Source organism: Micromys minutus (assembly GCF_963924665.1).
Source record: "Micromys minutus genome assembly, chromosome: 19".
Lineage (NCBI taxonomy): Eukaryota > Metazoa > Chordata > Mammalia > Rodentia > Muridae > Micromys > Micromys minutus.
Genome location: NC_137954.1, coordinates 10808522 through 10828903, shown reverse-complemented (window position 1 = coordinate 10828903; position 20382 = coordinate 10808522). Strand labels below are relative to the sequence as shown.

General features: G+C 44.2%; 1 protein-coding gene across 1 annotated transcript in view; it reads right to left on the bottom strand.

Annotated features, from left to right (window-relative positions):
* CASP8 (caspase 8) overlaps positions 1-20382 on the bottom strand; it is a 46489-nt gene that overhangs the window by 16117 nt on the left and 9990 nt on the right. Inside the window, exons 2-3 of the mRNA XM_080933212.1 lie at positions 4779-5111; positions 1088-1193 (exon numbers count right to left, since the gene is read on the bottom strand). Coding sequence (XP_080789338.1) covers positions 1088-1193; positions 4779-5089 — 417 coding nt within the window. The 5' untranslated portion in view covers positions 5090-5111. The remainder of the gene's footprint in view (positions 1-1087; positions 1194-4778; positions 5112-20382) is intronic.

Sequence of the window (20382 nt, the reverse complement as noted above, 5' to 3'; positions counted from 1 at the left end):
TTCCTAGCTCATGCTGATCTGCCACAGCTGACAGTAATCAAGAAACCTAAAAGTATTTTAAAAGATGGAAAGATAAAGAAACCATGCCAGGTATCACCCAGTCCCCAGGCCTTGTTCTCAGTGTGAAAATGGCTTCATCTCTGGGACAGTCCTGGAGACTGCATTATACCCCGGTATTGTCCCTGGAATCTTATCTACCTCTAAACTTCAGTTAATACATGTAGAGTCAAGTGCACCAAACACAGAGAGATGTCACACACCTATGTTTTTGTGTGTACCCTAAACAAATGTACAGAGATATGTTTGGACAAAGCAAACATCCAGTTTAGACCATATACCACAGAGCATGCAAAGACTTACTGATTCACAGAATAAGAGAACCCCTCCACACACACACACACAGGTACCACACACATATAGACTCAGACCAACAGAGAAGCCACACAGGGGTACACACACTCAGATACCCACCACACAAATAAACAAGAAACACCCACAATACACACAACAGGTAGGCACAGACACACACATCATACAAGCTACTTGTAACGACAAATAATGCACACAGGGGCGGGGGAGGGGACAAGAAACAAACAAACCTGATGTGCTTCAAGAGCAGCAGAAGTGGGGAAATGTGACCCGGCCCCTGCTCGGTCCCATGTGCTGTGGAACAGCACACCTTGTTCTCTCAGGCCCCTGGCTCTGCTCTGTGGCTAAGCAGGAGCTCTTCACTGTGCAGAGGCACTAGAGTCATAACTACTGTTTCTGTCTAACCACTTTCTTCCTGTGAGAACCCGGGGGATATCTCAGTGGGCAGTGTGCTTGCCTACTATGCAGAAAATGCTGAGTTCAACATCCTGGAACCACAGAAACCAGGAGGGGTGGCACATGTCTGAAATCCCAACACCCGGGAGGTAAAGGCAGGGGGACAAGAAGTTTAAGGTCAACGTTGGCTGCACAGCAAGTTTGGATTTACCATGTCTCCAAACAACAGCAACACAACCATTTGAATACAGTCTATGGTTAGCAGTGCTCTCTGGTCTCAGAAACGCTGGTGGAGACCCATCTTCAGAAGACTAGGTCTTACCAAGTTATCTTGCAGCTTATATTTGGGGATCTCATTGTTCAAAAGGAACTTGAAAGATTTCAAATCCGACTCGTCCATTTCTTCCGAGAGCTTAAAGAGCATGACCCTGTGGCAGGAAACAGAGACACTTTAGAAACTCTAGACACCTTAGATCATTTCCCACCACTACACGGTTACAGCGGGCCTCGTTCCCAGGGCCTTAAAATAGCCAATTCTTCCTGACTGGTGAGGTTCAGGAGGAGGCTGCAGCAACGGAAGTCTACAGAGTCAGGTCCAACCAACCCACTTGAGAGAAGTCCCTCCACCTTTGTATTCTGACTAACTTTAACTAAAGGAATCTTGCCACTCCTATGTCAATAAAATCAAGATCCAGGTGCAAGGATTTGGGGAAATTATACTCTCCACAGTGCACTCAAAGCTGACTCTTCTAAGCACTGGTGCGTGTTCTCTCAGCAATTTTCTTCAGGAAGAAGGCTGAATATTTGGTTCTAGAATAAAAGAAACTCTGAACACACACACACACACACACACACACACACCTCCTTTCACACTTGCCAACACCAAAGGCTCTCAACACAACCAGCTGCTCTGTGTTCTCCCCACCAAACATTCCTTATGTCATGTTGGATGCATCCCCTGCCCACCTGCAGTCACACCACATTGCCAGGGTGTCCTCAGGGCTCCCTTCTTTCACTGAACCTTCATTCACCCCCTCCCCCCAGAAAGAACTCACATATGGCAACAGTCTTTTTATAAACTTCCCAAGTCCCTAATAGCCTGGCTCATGCTTTTTTTTTTTTTTTTTAACTTCCATTAACCTGAGATTTGTAAGGTGCAATGTTTAAGTGCAGGGGCCCCAGACTACAAGCACATCTTGTAGGCAGGGCACAATTTTGTGGGTGGGCTGGTGTCCCCATCCCTCCACTGGAAGTCCTGCCTGTCTATAGGAGGTGGCCTTGAAGGTAGGGCAAGATGCTCTTGTCCATGATTAGAGCCTCGCTGCCTCCTGCAGTGACAACCTTCCCACCCACTTGTGCGTGCATATGGAACCTTTCTGTGACTTTAAGTGTGAGCCACCAATGTGTGCATCTGCCTTCTGGTCAATCCAAGCCTGCAGTCTCCATTTTTAAATTTCTGAGAATTCACATGTGGCACCAGTAACTCAAAGTATTTCTGGTTTATTTCAAGAGGTGAGAAAACACCTCTTGAAAAACCCAAAAGAGAGCACACCTCTAGACTTCTCCATTGCCCCTCCCCTTGCTCAGCCCAGGGCCAGTCTGGGTGGTTCCTTTTCTGGAGTAGACTAGACTCTCTTAGAAGTCATCATTACCCACAATCCTGAATGTTACAGTTTGTTACATCAAATGCAAGAACATGTATAAATGTGTGGCTACTTATAAAGTTACTAAGTTTACTTGGGGAAAGGGCAACAATGCTTTGGTGTTTTTTTCCCAGAGTCCAGTTCTTCTTAGCTGGTGGGAGTGGCTACCTCATAGCCTGCTGGGATCCTTGTCTATTCTCCTTAGTGTTCCCAGACTGGTGTTTTAACTTTCTTTAGCAAGAAAGAAGAGGAAGAAAACTAGAATATTTATTTGAAACCCTGCTTGCAGACAGGAGCCTAGCATAGCTGTCTTCTGAGATGGTTCACCCAGCAACTGATGGAAATGGATTCAGAGACGCACAGCCAAACATCAGGCAGAGCTCGGGAGTTTGTGGAGAGTAGGGAAAAGGACTGAGGTAGCTGGATGCGCCAAGGACACCACAAGAACTACAGAGTCAACTAACCTGAACCCATGGGGGCTCACAGAGACTGAACCACCAACCAAAGAGCATGTGGGCTAGACCTAGGCCCCCTACACATGTGGGGCTGTGGGTGGTGAAAGGTATCCTGATTCCCAGTCAAGAAAGGTCGAAGCCCTGGGGAGCCTGAGGGATGGTAAGAAGCTTCCTGGTCTCCCAGGAGATTAGGCCCCTCTCATGTAGCTATAGCACCTCCCACAATCCTCCTGTAGAGAGGTTTGACACCCCAAGTCCCTCCTCCACAGGTGAGGACATAACATGTAGGTTCAAGACATACACACAAGTCATGCAGAAGCAGGACCAAACCCCCAAATATGTAGATGAGGTATTCCCAAACTCTCAGGCCAAGCCAATAGGAAGTGCCTGTTGCCAGACCCTGACCCATCCCAAAACTGTATATAAGAAGCCTATCCAGAAGGATTAAAGGTGTGCAGGAATTACTCCATCATCTGAGAGCTTCTGGCATAAGAGCCGTAATACCCCTGCTTGGGGGGAGAGATCTGCTCTCCCGAAATCACAGCCCGAAGCTCCCCTGCACCCCTTGCCGGCTAGTCAGTGTTCTGATGGCTCAGCCCCGCCCAACGTCCTGTGGCAGAGGATAAGGAGGCAGGGCAACACCAGCTTGGAGGCAGCAGCAGAAGTCTTTCCCGCTTCTGCGCGAACTCTCTCTCGCCTTCACCTGAACCCGCACACCTAGCCAGACCAGAGATCTCCTTGTGAGGCCTCTGACATGCAGGCCCACACACACATATGTAGCATATGTTCAGCTTGGTCCGGCACAGAGGGGTGGGGGAGGTGCCTGTCTATGACTGTTGCTTGCCTTTGGATTCCTTTCCTCTAGCTGGTTGCGTCATCTCACTGATAAGGGATGCACTTAGTCCTGCTTAATGTGCCAGGTGGGGGAGGGAGAAGGGCAGTAGGAGGGTGGGTGGGACTGGGAGGAGAAAAGGGGGGGGGGCTTTGATCAGGATGTAAAATAAATATAAATAAATAATGAAAAAACAACAAAAAGCCAAACCAAACAAACACACAAAGCTCTGACGACTCTTCCAAGAACACATGTCCAATTCCCAACACCCACACGGCAGCTCACAACTGTCCGTAACTCCATGTCTAGGTGACTTAATGCCTTCTTCTGGCTTCTGCAGGAAGCCTGCATGCAAACTGCCCATGTCATAAAGTAAAAAATAAAAATAAAAAAATAATAAATTTTAAAAAAATCTATTAGCATACCAGAAGGTAATGTTTCACTTTGAAAAATGAAAATTTCAAATGACACATTGTGGTGGTTTGAATGAAAAGTGTCCTTCATAGGCTTATGTAGTTGAACACTTGGTCCCCAGGCTGTCAGGAGAGGTCATGGAGCTTTTAGAATGCAGGGCCTTGCAGGAGAAAACACATCACCGGGGGACAGACTGAGAGGTTTGGCCTCACCCTACTTGTGGTTCACACTTTCTGTTTCCTGTGTGTATGGCAGATGTGAATTCTCAGCTTCCTGGTCCTGCCACTGTGCCTGCTTGCTGCCATGTTATCTCTGTCATTATTTGCCCTCTCGAACTGTAACCCAACATAATCTCTTCTATAAATTGCTTTCGGTCATGGTATTTCACCACAGCAACAGCAAGGTTGTTGAATCATTTCCCCTACGCTGGCCTCGGCATCCTGCAGCCGGATCCCTTCTCCTCCTCGCAAGTCCCCTCTGCAGCATGCTGCATGAAAGACACATTAGTTTATGGCTTTCACGGTTTTTTCTCTGGATTATGTACTTAGCCCCTAAATGTCTTCACTTAGTCCACAGTCTCACAAGTCACTTCCCACGTGCCGCAAAGGCATGTCCCTTCAGGCCACACTTCCCAGTCCCCACCCACCCACCACAGCCTTTTCTACCCACCTGTAGGCAGAAACCTGGGCTTTGCCTGGAACCCGCAGCTCCTTCTCCATCTCCTCCCGGCTGCTGTCTAGGAAGTTGTTCAGCAGGTCCCAGCGACTGATGAGGTAGAGCAGCTCCCTCAGGAAAGACAGATTGCCTTCCTCTATCATCTCCTTTTCCTGCAGCCTCTGAAACAGCACCAGGACATCGTTGATGGATTCCTGCTTCTTCTGTGGGATGTGGTCCAAGCACAGGAACTTGAGGGCAGCCAGTTCTTCACTGCCCAGGTGTTCAGCAATATTATAAAGACAATTGTTGAAATCCATTCTCATCCAGGGGAAGGAGAGCCGTAACCTGGGGCAACACAAGAGGCTAATGGTCAAGTGAGGGAGTTAAGTGTCAGCAACCGCTTGTTCCCGGCCAAAAGCTAACTGCATCTGCCATATTCCAGACACTTTAGAGGGAAGACATGGAGAACAACACGAAACAAAACAGGAAGTTCCTGATTCTCAGAAGCTTTTGTTTAGGGAGGCGAATATATGGAAAGCCATTGGTCGGATAGTCACCTCCTGGGTGCCGTAACCATCTTGGAAATGGGGATTCCTGTGGGCAAGAGACTGCTGGGGAGGAGACAAGAAAAGCAGTTCTTAAAGGAAAAGTGTATACAAAATGTGGAGATAAATTGGATCGTTCAGTAGGGCAACCCCAAAGAGGCTAGAATGGATTGTTGGTGACTCTGCAGGAGGATATTAAGAGTCATGGCCAGAAGCATGGGCTCCTCGCAGATCAAAACCTAGCTATACCACTGGTCCCTCTGCCTTGGGAAGCTGCTTCCTTAGAGTCTTTGTAAAAAAGAGAGGTAGAAGGCTACCTTTCTCCTGAAGCTGTGAATCTGAGCTAACATCCAATAACACTCAGCTACCAACAAACACCAAAACCACAACAACCTCCAAGAAAAAGAAAGCCCTGGTCATGGGGCCTGTCTCAGTTTGTTTCTGTTGCTATGGCAACAAACATGACCAAACGCAATCCAGAGAGGAAAAGGTTAATTTACTCTTATAGCTTGTAGAGTCCATCACCAAAGGAAGTCAGGGCAGGAACCTGGAGACAGAAATGACTCGAAGAATGGGGGAGCACTGCTTATTGGTTTGCTCCTCATGGCCTTCTCCCCCTGCCTTCCTGTTGCACTCAAGACCATTGGTGGCACTGCCCATGGTGAGCAGGGCCTTCCACATCAACCATGATAGAGAAAATGCACCACAGGAAACGCACCACAGACATGTCCACTAGAGGCTTCGAAATTCCATTTTAAAATACCATGTTAACAACAAAGGTTTAAAGAAAGAATTCTCTATCACTTGACAACAAGCCAAGGAAACTATGAGGCAATGCCCTACTTGTTCATTATATAACCAAACTCCATTACCTACAAGAACGGTACTGGCTGGTTTTGTGTCAACCTGACACCGGCTGGAGTTATCACAGAGAAAGGAGCCTCAGCTGAGAAAATGCCTCCATGAGATCCAGCTGTAAGGCATTTTCTCAACTAGTGATCAAGGCGGGAGGGCCCAGCCCATTGTGGGTGGAGCCATCCCTGGGCTGGTAGACCTAGTTTCTATAAGAAAGCAAGCTGAGCAAGCCAGGGGAAGCAAGTCAGTAAGCAACATCCCTCCATGGTCTCTGCATCAACTCCTGCTTCCTGACCTGCTTGAGTTCCAGTCCTGACTTCCTTTGGTGATGAACAGCAATGTGGAAGTGTAAGCTGAATAAACCCTTTCCTCCCTAACTTGCTTCTTGGTCATGATGTTTTGTGCAGGAATAAAAACCATGACTAAAATAGGAAGTAACCCTAAAGGTATCCCCAAAAATAAAATTTGACAAATGGATGTGTTCCATTTTACAGAGTTTGGTAAACTAAGATATATACATCATACAATAGACACACATCAAAATTTCAATAGACAACTGCCTTAGCTTCAGAGAAGGCTGATTCTGTAATTACACATTTGTTAGAAGTTATGGCCATTATTACTCATACAAATTAAAACAGACAATGGTCTGACATATGTGTCTAATGGGATAAAACAAGTTTTTACATATTTAATATAATGTTTCAGGCATATCACATAATCCTACAGGGCAGGAGACTGTAGGGAGATCTAACTGTACTCTAAGAGATGCTTAACAGACAAAAGGGAGCAACAACCACCGTCAGAAATAGATTATAGTGTTTTACTAACCTTAAAAATGTAAATGCTACTGAACAAAACAACTATGGCAGCTGAAATGCATTACACTGTGAGGAAAACTGCTGAACTAGGACAGCCTATTCATCTTAAGGATTCTAACATCAAAATGAAAAGCAAGAAATGTAACGTGCTGGGGGAGGGGTTATGTCTATATTTCCACGGGGAGGGGGGAGCTATGGGTTCCTTCCTCTCCCTCCCCCCTTTCCTTTTTCAAAAAAGCAATAACCCCCACAATATTGTGGGGGAAGCTTATTGGATAAATAAAAGAAAGGAAACTACAAGCACAGTTCAAAGTCAACCATACTAGTTAGCAACTCCATGTGTTCATGTGTTTGTGGTACACAGGTGCATATGTAGACATGTAGAGGCCAGAGGTCAACCTTCGCTGTCATTTCTCAGGAGCCTTCCATCTTGGTTCCTTTGCTTACACAGGGTCTCACTGTCAGCAACCCCCACCAACCCAGCAGTACTGTTCCAAGTGCATGTCACCATGTATGGGTTCCTTTCAAGTTGATAAAAAATAAAACATGACAAAGGCTACAGACCTGAAGATCTTGGCTACAGACAAGAAGGTGATCGATAAGATAGGTAATGTATATGTTTCTGTACACAGAGACAACTCTGAGACCAGCTGAGACTTACATGTCTATATACAGCCAATAACACTTCGGGTTCAAAATTCTCATGGCTTATTGTGATATACCTGCCTTTAAGATGGCATGAATGAAATTTATATTGTAGTTTGATTATGTGGTCAAACTAACCTCTGAAGAAAGGCAGTCTTTCTTTATTGATCTTCCTTAGCTGATCTGTGCACCCTACCTGTTCCATATGAATGTCTTTACAGAGTGACATGTTGCTTTTAAGGTTTGTACATTGAAGAATGGAAGAGGAGAAAGACAGCCCTGACAAGATTCACACTCTGGGATGCCGAGTTTCTGTGACCGTCAATTCCAGCTCCTTGCTTGATTCTACTTCAACTGTTTCCTCTAAAGACTTGCTTCTCGGACATTTCCAGGACAGCTAGCTCACCCATCCAGCCTTTCAGACTGTTTCAGTCAGGACTTCAGCTAAGCCATAAACTTTTTCAACATATAGAGGCTGGAAGGCAAATGATGCCAGGTAACCCTCCTTTCACAAAACCAATTTTCCTGTTCCCCTTTGGAATTCTCCAAGCAGGGAATTTTTTGCCCCAATTCAGCTAGAAGCAAACAAAATAAGATGATTGTCCCAGTCGCTTAGGTTGGAGTAGATGATTCTGTCTATTTTATAATAGATATATTGTCATTTTAAGGGATAACTTATCAAATGTTTTGACTTTGGATAGGAAGGAAACTAGACAGCTTAGAAGCAGGGATTTCTACCTTTCCTTTCCTCTTCTCTATCCCTGCTTCTTAACTAAATGAGAAGGAAGTGGAAAGGAAAGGAGGAATATAGCAATAGTACAGAAATGATAGAAATAGAGAAATGGAGATAGGCTATTAAATTTACTCTTAAACAAAGCATCATATAGGCATAATCTTACATTGGTAGAAACCTTTATATTTGATACAAACTTAAAGTTTTAATTTCTTACATGGGTACAGAAGTGTGTGTGTAAACAGGTTTAAGGTTTTCATTGTTATAAAATTTTGTATATTGATACAAAATTTAAAATTAATATTGCTATTCTTAGATAAGAATTATGTCCATGCAACTCATATAAGAATACAAAGACTTAGATCCAGTCTTTTTAATAGCTGCTTTTATGAACTGTTTAGGATGATTAAGTAATATAAGTTAATAGTCACATAATGAAACTCGTGGTTAATTAGATTCTAATTTAGTTAATTACAACAAGTGTTTTCATGAGTATTCAAATAGTGAATAGCTAAGAGTAATGAATATTTGACAATCAGTTATGCTATATATTTAGATAGTCTTCAAGAACATCAAAGATCCACAGAACATGCCTGTCTTAGGGTTTTACTGTGATAAACAGACACCATGACCAAGGCAACTCTAATAAGGACAACATTTAACTGGGGCTGGCTTACAGGTCAGAGGTTCAGTCCATTATCACCAAGATAAGAACATGGCAGCATCCAGGCAGGCATGGTACATGAGGAGCTGAGAGTTCTACATGTTCATCTGAAGGCTGCTAGCATAATATTGACTTCAAGGCAGCTAGGATGAGGGTCTTAAAGCCCATACCACTCTAACATGACCACACCCTCTAAAAGGCCAAGCATACTCCAATCATGACATTTCACTTCCTGGCCTCCATAAGCTTATTCAAACACATGAGTCTATGGGGGCCATACCTAAACATAGCATAATAAAAAATACATTCAGTCCGACTTCAAAAAGTTCCCATAGTCTATAGCAGTCTCAACAATGTTAAAACTGTAAAGTTCAAGGTCTCTTCAGAGATTTATCCAATCACTTAACTGCAATTCCCAAAGCAAGACAGAAAACCATCTGGACAAAGTCCAAACTCTACATCTCCCTGTCTGATGTCAAAGTGGTCTTCAGATCTCCAACTCCTTTTTAATCTTTGTTGACTATAACAAACTTATTTCTCCTGGTCTGGTTCCACTCCCTGATAGCAGCTTTCCTCATCAGATAGCCCATGGATCTGTCATCTCGAACATCTTGAAGTCTCCAAGGAAACTTCAATGTTACAGCTTCTTGTTTCAATGTCTGGAATTCACACATGATCTTCTAGGCTCCTCCAAAGAGCTGGTGTCACTTCTCCAGCTCTGCCTTCTGTAATACTCTAAGCTCAGGTTGATCCACTACACTGCTGCTGCTGTTCTTGATGATCATTCCATGGTACTGACGTGTCCAATACACTGGAGGCTTCAGCTAAAACAAGGCTTCACCAATAGCCTCTCATCGGCTCTCTTCACAATGCTAAGCCTCAAATCCTTTGCATGACCTCTTCAATCCTGGTCTGTCAACTGTTAACTAAGGCTGCACCTTCACCAGTGGCTCTCCATGGCCTCTCACAGTGCCAAGCCTCAGCGCTCCCCATGACCCCTTTATGCCTTCAAAACCAGTACCACCTAGGTGACTCTTATACATTACCAACTACAGCTGCAGCATGAGGTACAACCTTGGGTATCTTTGGAACACAGCTTCTTTGTGCTCTTAGAAAACACTTCCCAGAGTGATGCTGGTCATTTCTTAATCACCACTAATTTCTTATGTCCAGCTAACCAGCATCAATTGTCCCAGTAGTCTCCTTCTCCTCTTAACTATAAAACCAAATCCAAATGACCAAAGCTGCTGACTTATGCCGCTTCCTGGGTCTGGAACTTGGCCCCCTTGTTATACTACATTATCACCAGCTTTCTGTTTTCCAACTCCTTTATTGCCTAAACGTAGCTGTCCTTGCTCTGTGACTAACTTTGAACTCAGAGATCTGTATGCCTGTCTTAGTTAGGGTTTTACTGCTGTGAACAGACACCATGACCAAGGCAACTCTCATAAAGAAAACATTTAATTGGCACTGGTTTACAGATTCAGAGGTTCAGTCTATTATCATCAGGACAGGAACCTGGCAAGCATGGTGCAGGAGGAGCTGAGAGTTCTACATCTTCAGCTCTTCTGAAGGCTGATAGCAGAATACTGGCTTCCAGGAAGCTAGAAAAAGGGTCTTAAAGCCACACCCACAGTAACACACCTATTTCAACAGGGCGATACCTTCTAATAGTGCCATTCTCTGGGACAGGTATATTCAAACTATGATAATGGCAATTAATATTTCATCATCAAATATCATTTGACTATGAGACAGGTGTATTCTTGTCAGTATCCCCATTCCTCTTCAAGAAAGATATTGAGCATTGTTACCTCCTGACAGAGTTGCTTTGAGAAGTGCCCTAATTCATCAGCAGACAAAAATACTGTTCAAAAAAAAAAGGACAAACAGATGTGAGATAGTCATTTGCTAAGCTCTGCCAAGACAGGGTATGCTAGTAAATCAAAGTTCCTGATCCACCTTAGGTCTATCAGATGGTTCTGGGCTAGAAGGCTGAAGACAGATGCTTCAATGTTATAAGAAATTGGGGGAGTGTCCAAACAGTCAGCTGTCTCCACAAATTATATAGTTTTGGAAGCTATTTCTTTAGGCCTCCTACATATTCAGGTAATATTTAATTATTCCTCAGATCTCTGATGGGATTAAAGACTAGTTGTAGTCTCATAATAAAACTTAGGTGGTTTAACATTAAGAAAGATAATCTGAATTTGTAAGGATGGATTTCAGATAGGAATACAAGTTAAAATCAACATAATTTAGACATAGAATTATAAACTACTTAAGTTAGGAATGATAGTAGGGTACTTTATCTAATTTACAAATATGATAAACTAGATGTGAAGTATATATCATGCTTTATAATTTACATAATTGTTATGGCTGTGATCAATTTATATTTGAGAGAGTCTTTCTTTATTGGACAAAAAGGGGGAAATGCTGTGGGTTGCCCTGATGCTGTTTGTATTCTGATATTCATTCTGCTTCCTCAAGAGGGGCTGAACCCTGTTGAGCAGTCAAACACATACTCAAGTGTTCTCATGTGAATCTTTTCCCAATTTTAACGGATCAAATAAAGGCTAGAAGCTGTGATTGGGCAGTAGAAGGAAAATGGGGGGTGGGAGGTCTTGGAAAATGGGGGCAGGTAGGAGGGAGAGGAGAGAGGAAGAGGAAGGAACAAAGATAGAGCAGAACCACATGGTCAGGAGATACTACAAGTAACAAAGGGTCTCATAGTTTGGGAATAAGTTAGTATAGTGCTAGATCTGTACAATCTAGACATATAGCTTCTAAATATAATAACCTGATTGTGTGTTTTTTATATGGGCTTATTGGGGTTGAAAATCACTGCAACAGGGTTGAGGTTTTGTTTTTGTTTTTCCTGTGTTTTCATTTATTGAAACATGTTCTTCCCCAACCAGTGGCACACACCTTTACTCCCAGCAGTTATGAGGCAGAGGCAGGTGCATCTCTGAGTTCAAAACCAGCCTGGTCTACAGAATAAGTTTGGGGGAAGCCAAGGATACATAGAGAGACCCTGTATAGAGAGAGAAAGGGAGGGGGAGGTCACAACAGTTGCTAGAAATACAGACCACAAAGACCAGAAGACCAAAGGTGAAACAGAAACCAAGACCAAGTAACATATAAAGGGATACCTCTTAGAATTACACTCAACTTCTCAGTGAAAACTGTAAAAGCCAGAAAGGCCTGGACAGATGTCTTACAGGTTCTTAAGAGATCACAGATTCCAGCCCAGACTACTATACCCAGAAAAATTTCAATCACCATAGATGGAGAAAACAAAATGCTCCATGACAAAGTCAAATTTAAAAGTATCTATCCCCAAATCCATCCCTACAGAAGGTACTAGAAGGAAAACTCCAACCCAAAAAGATTAATTATATCTATGTGAACATGAAATAAATAATCTCACACTGGCAAAATCCAGAGTAGAAACACACACACACACACACACACACACACACCACCACCACCACCACCACCACCACCACCACCACCACCACCACTACCACCACCACCACCACCATCACTAACAACAACCAAATAAGAGGAGTTAATGATCATTAGTCATTGATTTCTCTCAATATCAATGGACTCAATTCCATAATAAAAAGACAGGCTAAGAGAATGACTCTGAAAACAAGATCCATCCTTATGCAGCATAAAACAAACACACCTCACCAACAAAGAGACATTACCTCAGACTAAAAGAATGGAAAAAAACATTTTCCAAGCAAATGGATCCAGAAAGAAGGCTGGTATATATTTTTAAAATCCAACAAGATAGAGTTCATGCTGTGTATAATATTAAAAATCAATACACATTATTGCCAGCTTAGCACTGGCTGGCAGTCTCCATTTGTTCTCAGGCTGGCACATAGCCTGTGACCGCATGTTTCCTTTGCCAGGGCCTCTCCAGATACCTGAGATAACTCTCTTCTCTCCGCAGCTGTCTCTATAATTTGTCTCAGTTTTGAAATTTGTGTTAGGCTTCCTATATCTTCATATTATTAGTTATTCTTGGATTTCTGAAGGGTGTGAAGACTAACCACAGTCTCTCAGCCAACCAAGGCTATTTATCATTGAGGGAATAGATTTGAGAGGATGGTTTCAGATAGTATACAAGCTCAAATAGACCATAACAGATATGAAATTCTAAGCCTTTTAAAGCTAGGGTAAATAACAGAATATTTAATTGACAAAATGATAGACTAGATGTGAGATGTATCTTATACTTTATAAATTACAAAATGTTAATAGTTATGCTCAATTTATATTTGAGAGTAAAGATTTTTTATTGGACAAAACAGGTGAGATGTAGCAGAATTTTCTCCTAATTAACAAAATAATAAAGACAACAAGAAGCCAATCACTAGGCAAGAAGGAGATTGGCCTTCCCAGTCAGAGAGAGAAAGAGGGAAAGAAGGAGGGCACTTTCTTTTGGATGGTAGGAACAAGGCAGAAAAGTTGTAGACCAGGGATGTTAATTTGGGTATCGCAGTTCACCAGGATCTGCCACTGAAAATTTTCTAACATAAAGTACTTGGTGAATTTAGGATGTAGAATTCTGTGCTGAGTGATTGTGTTATCTATTGATTCTGCACTAAGATCGTCTGGTGTTTTCCTTCCGAGGAGATCCAACTGAGCTCCATGGAAAGGTAAACACAGCAGAGCACGGGTTTGTGAGACTGCATCCCAGCTAGCCACGAAAATTTGGGAGTGCTGACCACGTTTGGCAGCATCCAGCAGCGGGGAGGAGAGAACGATCTCAGAGATCTGGAGAGGCCTGGACAAGGCAAAATATGTGGTCTCTGGCTATGTGCCAGGCTGGGAAGAGACAGAGACCACCAGGCAGTGATTAGCCAGTGATGGCGTGAATTGATTTTTATTACACACAACAAGTTCAAATCAAAAGAGATGGGGAAGGACACCATACTCATCAAAGAAAAAAATTCTTAACATCTATGCCCCAAGATGCCCCTGAAGAAATAGCAGGATGTGCTGATGGATGGTCACCAGATAGAGCTCAAATACATGTTGTAATCAGCCCATACTTGCTAGCCAATAGATTTAAAAGTCAATATGCTTAACCAGTAAGATTTTGACTGATGTAACCTGGATCTCTAAAGGGTATAAAAACTGCTTGTAACAACTTTTCGGGGTCGCCTTTCCTTAGTGTGTTGTACAACCCTGGCATGCTGGAATCAATAAACCTTTTGCTTTTGCATCGATTTCTGCCTCCGTGTCTCCTTGAGAGGGAGTTTCCTGGATATGAAGGCTCTCCGAGTTTTTTGGTGCATGGGCTGGGGAGCACTCCCTCTCAGAGCCAGACTCCAGCAGTTGGAGGGGCCTCTGGAGCAGATACCATGTCTGTATGATGCTGTTTGCCAATGTCTTTCTGTTCATTTTTGGTTTGTTTGTGAACATCTGTGAACTGGGTGACTAGTCTGTTTGCGGCCAGTAGTGGCAGGAAGATGAGCCTTAACATCATGGCCTCAGAGGGTCTGGGGGACACTTCAGACTCTCCAGACAGTTTTAGTGGAACCCCACTAGTCAGAGAACCTAGCTGGCTGCGTATTGTGAGACTGCACCCTAGTCAGTTCTTCTCCTGCCTGTAGCAGTGTCCTGGATTTGATTACTGTAAGAAGGAAAGCCACAGGCAGGGGGCTAACACACAACAGCTGTTACACAAGCCTGTGGAACTCTGGGGCCTCTGGGGCCTTTGGGGCTCTTGGCGCCTGCCCCAACATCACCTGGGGAAGTGGTACCTGGGAAGGAGAAGGGCTCTTCCTTAATTTCTCCTGTAATCCCCTCTCCATCCAGTTCACTGAATCGGGAAAAGAAGCACGTACTTGGGAAAAGGGAAACACCTGGGGACTAAGGCTATATCAGTCTGGATATGATCATGGGCTTCCTTTTGCCATCTGCCTTCGGATTGAGGTCTTGACTACCTCCATCAAGCCTGACTCTGTTATAGCCCTGCCACCTCTGGCCCCTCAACCCACTATACCAATTCTTATGGTATGACCAAAGGTGGTGACTGGAGTCACTGCGGTAACCGGAGTGGCCTCGATGACAGAGAAATTGCTCTCTAATCAGGACCCCCAGAATGGTGAGCACTTGCTTTTGAACCTGATAGAAAAGTCGTTTCCAGTTCTGAATTCAACTAAACCCTCTCTCACCAGCTCTTCTTGGCTATGCTGTGGCACAGCTCCCCCATGTTATGAGGGAATAGCTGTCACTGCCCCATAAGGTAGAATAACACAGATGGGGACTGTTGATGGAGGTCCCGACAATCTCTCACTTTACAAGTGTCAGGGCAAGGACTATGCATAGGCACTGTCCCCCCAGAGAAAAGGTTTCTTTGCAACTCTACTCATGACTATAGTAAACAAGAGGGGTATTTAATCCCACCCAAGGATACTCTTCAGGATCAACCCCTTGCATACATCTTCGGGTCCTAAATCAGACCAATGGGTTTTGTGTCTTAGTTCAGCTGATGCCCTGGCTCCTATATCATGAGGGCTCTGAGGTCTTTGATATACTAGAGAAGGGACCAGGTCTAAGCCAGAGGAATAGAAAATCAATTACAGCCTTAACCTTGAGTGTGCTTCTAGGAGCCAACCTGGGAGGGTTAAGGACTGGAAATGCCTCCCTGACAACCTCGTCCAGACACTACTCCAGTTTGTGTGCAGCTTTAAGTCTTGATATCCAGAAGATAGAAGGTTCTGTCTCCCACCTTCAGGAATCGCTCACCTCCCTGGCAGAAGTAGTCCTCCAGAATAGAAGAGGGCTATACTTACTGTTTTTACAGCAAGAAGGATTGTGCACGGCCTAAGGAGAGGAACGCTGCTTTTACATAGACCACTCAGAGGTAGTTAAAGACAACATGGCTAAGATCTGAGAAGGGCTGGCCAAAAGGAAGAAGGACAGAGAGGCCACTCAGGGATGGTTTAGTCATGGTTTGAGTCAGTGGTCTCCATGACTGACCATTTTAATTTCAACCCTGGTAGAACCTTTAATCATCCTACTTTTACTCTTAACTTTTGGTCTTGGCATTTTGAATCACTTAATTGCTTTCATCAAAGAGTGCCTTAATACTGTGCAAATAATGGTGCTCAAACAACAGTATGAGGCGGTGGAACAGGATGACCCTCAATTTCAAGATTGAAATATTAGCCTAGAAAAAAAGAGGGAATGAAGTAGTCACAGTAAAAATTTCAGCTCAAGTGCAGACGGCCAGGTACCTTGTTTCAATACTAAAAACAGTTGAGCCAGGAAATTCCCACATCTGTCTGATACAGAGAGATGACAAGCACAAGGGCCCCAGGGGGTTCACTGGCTTAGGGGTGAGGCTATGTCTAGTCCCACCCACTTAGGGGTGAGGCTAGGCCTAGTCCCGCCCACAATTCTCAGAAAGAACAGTCAAGTAAACAATTCCCAGTGAAACCACAGAATGTACTAACAAATGGTCACCTGACCCTCTGGAAAGCCCCAGAAAGAGCTCAAATACACATTGTGATCAGCCCATACTTGATAGCCAATAAATTTAAAGGTCAATATGCTTAGCCAATAAGATTTGAATTGATGTAGCCTGGATCCCTAAAAGGTATAAAAACTTCTTTTAAGAGCTTTTTGGGGTCGCTTTTCCTTAGGGTGTTGTACGACCCTGATGCGCTGGATAAATAAACCTCTTGCTTTTGCATCGATTGCAGCCTCTGTGTCTCCTTGAGAGGGGTCTCCTGGATACAAAGGCTCTCTGAGTCTTTTACAAAGACCTTAACATAAAACCAGATACACTGAACCTGACTGAAAAGAAAGTTAGGAATTACTCTGAACACATTGTCACAGGAGACAACTTCCTGAACAGAACACCAACAGCTCAGGCACTGAGATCAGCAATTAGTAAATGGGACCTCATGAAACTGAAAAGCTTCTGTAAGATAAAGGACACCATCAATAAAACAAAATGACAACCTAAAGAATGAAAAAAAATTTCACCACTCCTACATTTAACAGAGGGCCAATTTCCAAAATATATATAAAGCTTTCAAGAACCTAGACATCAACAAACCAAATAATCCAATTAAAATGGGGACAGATCTAAAAAGAATTCTCAACAGCGAAATCTCTAATGGGTGAGAAGCACTTAAAGAAATGTTTGACATCCTTAGCCATCAGGGAGATACAAATCAAAATGACTCTTACACCTGTCAGAATGGAGAAGATCAAACACACAAGTGACAGCTCATGCCGGTGAAGATGTGGAACAAGGGGAATACTCCTCCTCTATTTGCTGGTGGGAGTTCACATTTGTACAGCCACTTTGGAAATCAATATGGCAGTTTCTCAGAAAATTAGGAATCAATCTACCTCAAGACCCAGCTATACCACCACTCCTGGGCATACTCAATGGACTCTATCTAACCACAAAGAAGCTTGGTCAACTATGTTACTAGCAGCTTTATTTTCAATAGCCAGAAATTAGAAATAGCCTAGATGTCCCTCAAACAGAAAGTAGGTAAAGAAACGGTGGTACATTTACACGATGTAGTATTACTCAGCTATTAAAAACATGAAAATTTCAGGCAAATGGGTGGAACTAGGAAAAAAAACATCCTGAGTGAGGTACTCCAGACACGGAAAGACAAACATGCTATGTACTCACTTATAAGTGAATATTAGCTATAAAGTAAAGGATGAACATGTGACACTCCACAGGCCTAGAGAGGCTAAGTAACAAGGAGGGACACATGAATCTCTCTGGGAAGGAGAAAATAGGATAGATTTTGTGGGTTTAATGGGGGTGGGTAGGGATGGAAACAGGAGGGATAGGGGTGGAGGGTACCATACTAGAAGAGAGAACTAAGGTTGTGGAGCATTTTGGGGGTCAGTAGAAATCTAGTGCAATAAAAGCTCCCAGGAATCTACAAGAGTGACCCTAGCTAGACTCTTAGCATGGGGGGGGGGGGGGGGCGTAAGGAGTCTAAACCAGCCATCTTCTGTAACCAGGCCAAACTTCCAATGGAGGGATTGGGACACCAATCCAGTCACAAAATCTTTGGTCTTTAATATGTCCTGCCTACAAGATGTGCTGGGGTACAGGTGGGGTTGAAATTTGTGGGAGTGGCCAATGGCTGGTCTAGTTTGAGACCCAAGCAATGAGAGAGACCCATGACTGACTTTGCCTGGAGAATCAGAAACCAGAAGCTAGGTATCCCAGAGACCTAGGATACAACCAAACAGGACTGGAAAAAAGAAAAGAAAGAAGGAAGGGAAAGAAAGTAAGGAAGGGAAGGAGGGAGGGAGGAGGAAGAGAGGAGGGAAAGAAAGAGGGAAGGGAGGAGGGAGGGAAAGGAAAGGAAGGGAAGGGAAAGAAAAGGAAAGGAAAGGAAAGGAAAGGAAGGAAGATAGGAAGGAAGGATGTATGTGGGACCATGTTACCATACACACATAAGAACTGGCAAGGTTGAATGAGCTCATACCCCAGGAATGTCAGACATCTGAGGCCAGTAGGAGTGGAGCTGTTTCCAACCTCTTTGTGTACGTGCGTTGGAACATGTAACCAGGACACCACACTGAGGACCATGGGCACTGAGTCATGTAGCGTAACACCTGGAGTTCTTCTCCATGCTAATGAGGTGTCTAGATAGCCCTGTACCTTCAGCCAATTAGCTTCCCTTCCTGGGTATTTCTTCCTGCAAAAGATGTCTAGTCCCTGGTTCATCCCAAATAAAGTGTATGTGTCTTTTCATCCACAATCAAATAAATCATTATGAACATGCAAGGATTGTCTCAGCTGCTCCATTGAGGATCAAAACAGGGAAGGCCTTTGACTTAAAGAGAAGGCTAAAGACCTGTGCCTAAGACTCCCGAGAAAGGCCTCCTCCTCTCCAACCCCACGGTGCACTTGTCCCTCAGTCCTAATCAGACAGGATTCTGCACATCTAGGGCTCCACCTCCCCTCTCCACCTATCACAAAGATGCCCTGAAGGGAAGCAAGACCACAGACCAGTTCATGACTCCCTCTAGATAGAACCAGATAGAAGACCAGGAATCATTGTGGACTCCCTGATTCAGACTTTGCCCTGTCCCCTCCCAAAGACTTGCAGGAGGTGCCTGGGCACCCCAGAGAGGCAGGACACAGTACAACAAGAAAGAGGAGGGGAGGGAAGGGGAGAGAAGAAAAGTGGGGAGGGGAGGGGAGAGGAAAAAGAGGGGAGGAGTGGGGAGGTGAGAAGAGGAGAGGGAAAGGGAGGGCAGGGGAGGGGTAGGAGGGAAAGGGAGGAGTGGGAGAGGAGAAGGGAGGGGAGGGGAGAGGAGAGGAGAGGAGAGGAAAAAGAGGGGAGGAGTGGGGAGGGGAGAGGAGGGGAGGGGAGGGGAGGGGAGGAGAGGGGAGGGGAGAGGAGAGGAAAAAAGGACAGGACAGGAAAGAACAGGACAGGGGTTCCATTAAGTAGCTCTGGAATTCAATGTTTACCTGCCCTGTCTTCCTGCCATAGCCTTTTAAGAGCTGGGATTAAAGATGTGTGTCATGCTCAATATATCTACATATTAATTGTTGGAATGACACCACACACAGACATTTCTTTTATCTTCTACATGTCCCCCACTATTTTCCAATTGCTGAATTCATAAGTGTGTGTGTGTGGGTGTGGGTGGGTGTGTGTGTGTGTGTGTTGGGTATAGGCATGTGTGTGCCACAGCGAGTGTGCCAGGACCCCTGGGAAGTGTTCCTGCCTTCCACCTTTACGTGGGTTTTGGGGATTGAGCCAGGTTGGCAGCTTTGCACAACCAGCACCTTCACCTGCTGCCCCCACCCCCCATTCCTTTCTTAAATAAATTGTTAGACATGGAGAGGAAGAGAAAATATGAGAATGAAAAGAAATGCTATTTTGGGTGTGTTCCCGTGTTAAAGGCCATATGGTGTAGAAGACAGGAAGTAGACTTCCAGTAAGTCCACGGCAGGGCAGGAAGTACCTCCTCAGACTGAGCCTCAGCATGTGAGTGTTCTTAAGAACTGGAGATTTGCCTTCCCCTAAAGATTTGCAGTTCACACGTCTCTCAGAGAACCCAGAGCAGACAGAACAAGAAACATATTCTAGCTGGGAATCTCTCTCAGGTGAGAGAACACACCTCTTTCCCAAATCCATGCTGAATTTGCAAAAGTGGCAAAGGCCGGAAGAATGACCCAGAGGACGGCCACCCTGACAGGGCTTTCAAACACACTGTGTTAGAATTATTACAGAAACTTAAAGAAAGAAAGAGAAAGCGGGAGGGATCCTAAATGAAATCTTTACATCAAAATAAATTGCAAATGGGCAGAGCTGAG